This window comes from Prosopis cineraria, unplaced genomic scaffold, assembly GCF_029017545.1.
Source record: "Prosopis cineraria cultivar Desert tree isolate PC_DT_omini unplaced genomic scaffold, ASM2901754v1 PC10, whole genome shotgun sequence".
NCBI classification, from domain to species: Eukaryota; Viridiplantae; Streptophyta; class Magnoliopsida; order Fabales; family Fabaceae; genus Prosopis; species Prosopis cineraria.
In genome coordinates, this window is record NW_026555341.1 from 25,791,342 (window position 1) to 25,795,452 (window position 4,111).

At 34.6% G+C, this 4,111-nt stretch overlaps 1 protein-coding gene across 1 annotated transcript; it reads right to left on the reverse strand.

Annotated features, from left to right (window-relative positions):
* Positions 1-248: 248 nt before the first annotated feature.
* Positions 249-2,028, reverse strand: LOC129323178 (uncharacterized). Its single transcript, XM_054969774.1, has one exon. The coding sequence runs from the start codon at positions 1,764-1,766 to the stop codon at positions 360-362; it is 1,407 nt and encodes a 468-aa protein (XP_054825749.1). The 5' UTR covers positions 1,767-2,028; the 3' UTR covers positions 249-359.
* Positions 2,029-4,111: the final 2,083 nt, after the last annotated feature.

Genomic DNA, 4,111 nt, shown 5'->3' on the forward strand with positions numbered 1-4,111 from the left:
CAAGAAATACTAAGTTCAGTATATGCGCAGCAAGTTTTCAAGCACAGCACTAAAGCTGATGAAAACAATATTATATTGATTTTTCATTTTTATTTTTATTTTTACCCAAGAAGAACACAAGAACTTTTCCTTCATCTACCATCAAAGCATTTGCAGGGTTTAAGTCTTGAGGCTTGGTTTGAGAATACGCATATAAAATGTGAACTAAGCTTTTCTGGGTTCCGAGGATCCTAATTAATGCATAAGTATGAATGACAACTTCAAATATATTAATTACCGGGATTAATTTACATAGATGATCAAACTAAAATATGTATATATACACACACACACACACACATAAAGTGGAGGGAAATACATCATTCCCATCTTCTGAACCTTCTGAGATTGCTTCCCTCTGATACAGCCATGCCGATTCCTGTCTTGCCATCATTCCCTATTCCTGCATAATACAGTCTCCATTCATCACTCTTATTGTTGTTGTTCATCTGAACCAGACATGGGGATCCAACCCCTTCACTGTCCCATCCGTGATCATCTTCTAAAGGCATCAGAGTAGGTTCTTCTTGAATCTTGGTCCAGTTCTTGAGTCCATCTGGGGATTCTGCAACTCCAATGCTTGTTCTTCCATCTGCTGCAACACATTCATATGCCATCAAGTAGTTTCCTCCATTGTTTCTCACTACATTGGCTTTTCTCACTCCAAGCTCATCATCAAACAAACCTATGATCTTTCCCAGCTTTATCCATCTCATTCCATCTCTGGATCTTGCCATTCCAATGGCATAACGCCCAGTTTTTACATCAAATGAATGGTAATACATCCTGAGATCGTCACTGCTATGTACAACAACGTTTGGTGCAGCAATAAACAAAGAATCCCAATCATTTCCTGTTCCAACATCAAGCACTGCTCCACTGTGATGGTCTCCCTCTATTCTTGCCCAATGCCTACCATCTTGGCTGCAAGCTAGGCCTGGGAGAGATTTGAAAATCTTGCCATTATTTCTCCGATCTTTTGGGTAAACACTTTCTGGGTTTTGCACAATGAGATTTGTTGATGATCCTGAAGGGTTCACTTCCTCAGAACTATATCCTGTGTAGTAAAGCCAGTAAACAGCACTGTGAAGTTGATTGGACATGACAACCATCTGGGAAGGTCTGATGCTTTCTGTATCAAAAGCCCACCATTTGCTGCTAGGGTTCAGCACACAGCCTACATGCCCACTTGAACGAGCATTTTGAGTTCCTCTTGTCCAATGAACACCATCCCCAGACACTGCCAATCCAATGGAATCTGATGTGCTGTCATTGGGTCTTCCATGGTACCACATATACCACCTTTCTTCATTGTCTCCAACGAATCTCTTCACAACTGGGGATCCAACTTCTGAACAATCCCATGAGCCTTTGAATCCCAGTTCAAACACCAGACCTGTAGAGAATGTAGTTTTAAGAGCTTGGTCATGTATGGAAGCTAGTTGATGTCGAGATGTTGAATTTGGATCTTGTTCAACAGCAAAGTCCTGATTTGTTGTGTTGCTACTGTCAACGCCTGGTCTTGTGGAGCTTCTAATAATAGGAAGGACCAAGCTTCTTCTTCTGGATTTAGAAGATGAACAAGCTGGCCTGCAAAATGGGCCCCGACAAGGGACTAAAACACTATCAATTTGCATGGAAGGCCATGATGAGTGGACTGAGATTTCTGATGCAAGAACATCAATTGTTCTGATGCCAGTAGTTGCAGCTACTGCTACTAACTCCATGAACAATTGATGAAGAAGCTAGAGAGAGTTGCTAGTGGCTAAGCAAGAAGAGAATTATATTGACATCGCCCCTTCTTTGTCTGTGTTTTATATGACATTAGTTTTGATCGTATTTTACACTTAGACCCTCCAAGTCCAACCTAATAGTCTGGAGGGTTATCTCATGAAAAAAAATCCAAGCCTCTACTGTCACTTTCTTCCATAGCAAATGTGAGACAGTGAACATTCCATGGTTAATGGTTTAGCTGGGAATGGAAAGGTACTGTACACATGCATGATGGTTGAACCAGAGCTTCTAGTTTTGCAATCTACCATTCTTTATAGTGAGCAAACTAAAACGTTCATGGGGTTGGTACCATTGGGTGCATAGATCAACTAGTTAGGAGTTTGGTTCAGCTTAACCTAAAGTCTCGAGCTTAGCATTAAATATATAGCAGTCATTAAATTTTTCATGAGAGATATGCCCTTGAAAGAAGTCCCTGCAAGCTGCTGGCCAAATTAGTCTAGATCAAAGACTCAAGATACCATAGCCAAAAAAAAAAAAAAAAAAAAACATTTATAGGGTTGGTGCGAATTGAATGTTATAAGTTGCTACTCACGCTTCTCTTCTTTATGGGACATAATTACTTTTGAAATTAAACAATGTGACCTGCTAGGCATGACTTTCCATATAGACATGCTTCTGAGATATTTATACAGACAAATCCATATTTTTTAAGATCTCATGTCTTATTTTTCCCCTCCATCTATTAACTGAGCTACCTATTAGCTTGCTGTAATATAATATAATATACAGACACACATGCACACAAGAAAGTAGAAATGTAAATTTAATAAATCAATTTTTTATTGTTGGAACCATGGATTTTGCATGGTTTAGAAGCTCTTTTATATTATATATTTGGCCATGTGAGATCTTCAGAAGCTTTTTTCTATATATATATATATATATTTAAAATTTTTTATTTAAAGGAATGTGTTGTCTGTCTTCGTTTTTTTTTTTTTTTTTTGAAATTGCTGTTGGAACCACATAGATTCCACAAGGTTCAAAAGTTCTTTTTCAACGTTAAATTTTTGGCGATGTGAGATTTCTAGGAGCTTTTTGTCCATTCGTTAACTTGAAAGTTAGATACAGCTCAGGACTTTAAGATACTGCAGACAGATTTTTTCCATGGACTGATAAAGTGAGAGAGCGTCGTAACTCTCCGTTGACAGGACTAAACTGAACTTCTACCCGGTGGAGAAAAACGGATGCAATTACACAACTGCAAATCAACAACAACAACTAGGCCTAATTTTACTAAGTGAAGTCCGCTAGATAAATTGCATAATATCATTTTTCTCTATCAATGACAAAATTTTTGAATATCTTGCGATATAGCAAAAGGTATATATTGTTAAATAATTTTATTGAGTATTCTTTTTGATATTTCTCTTTTATCCTTTTACAGAAGTCAAAATTACTTGTTCTATCCTTTTTACTAGTGCCTTCCATAACCTTCTTTTTATAAATGATAAAAATTATTTTAAACAATTTTTTACCATTTTTACTAGCTAGATGCAATGCTCACTCTTGCTCCTAGATTACATAACTATATGTGTGTGTGGGGGGGGGGAATTGAAGCTCAAGGATATTTTTTATAGATAATTAATAAGGAAAAATGTAATAGTAGGTCCCCGTACTTTAGTTATATTTTTGTTTTTAGTTCCTATAATTTTATTTAATTATTCCCAATTTCTTTAGTTTGATTAGTTTGCACTATTAGTCTCTAGATAGTTTTAAAAATGAACATAAAGAGTTGACACTAGCAAGGGTAATTTTTTCCTTATCTCTGCTAGCCCATTTTGCTAACATAGTAAAAATATGTTGATAACATGGAAATAAATTGACTAAAAATTAAATATAAATTGAAAAAAAAGCTCTTTTATATTTAGTTTAAACAGGATGTGGGAGATAAAAGTGAGATTAAGTATAGTAAAAAGGGATTATCAAAGTACATATCAACAAAATTAACTTCGTGGATATCAACTCATGGTTCTGACATATATTTTTAAAACTATAAAGACTATAGATTACAAATAAATCAATCTAAAGGGACTTGAATAATAAAAACAATGAAATATAGAACTATAAAAACTAAAAAAAATGTTATTTGATTATTATTTCAAATTAAAAATAATTTTAAGTTGTTTTTTTTACTTTTTTATTTTTAAAATACATTACATTTGATTATTAAAAATTATAATTATCTTGATCAATTTTTATTATTAATCACTCTTACTAACTCCTATAATTATGATTGTCAGTTTATTTTTTAATTCTAAAATTATTTTAAATTAATATA

Bases quoted from the DNA above. Each gene is read 5' to 3' on its own strand.
- LOC129323178 (XM_054969774.1), bottom strand. From the start codon at position 1,766: ATGGAGTTAGTAGCAGTAGCTGCAACTACTGGCATCAGAACAATTGAT.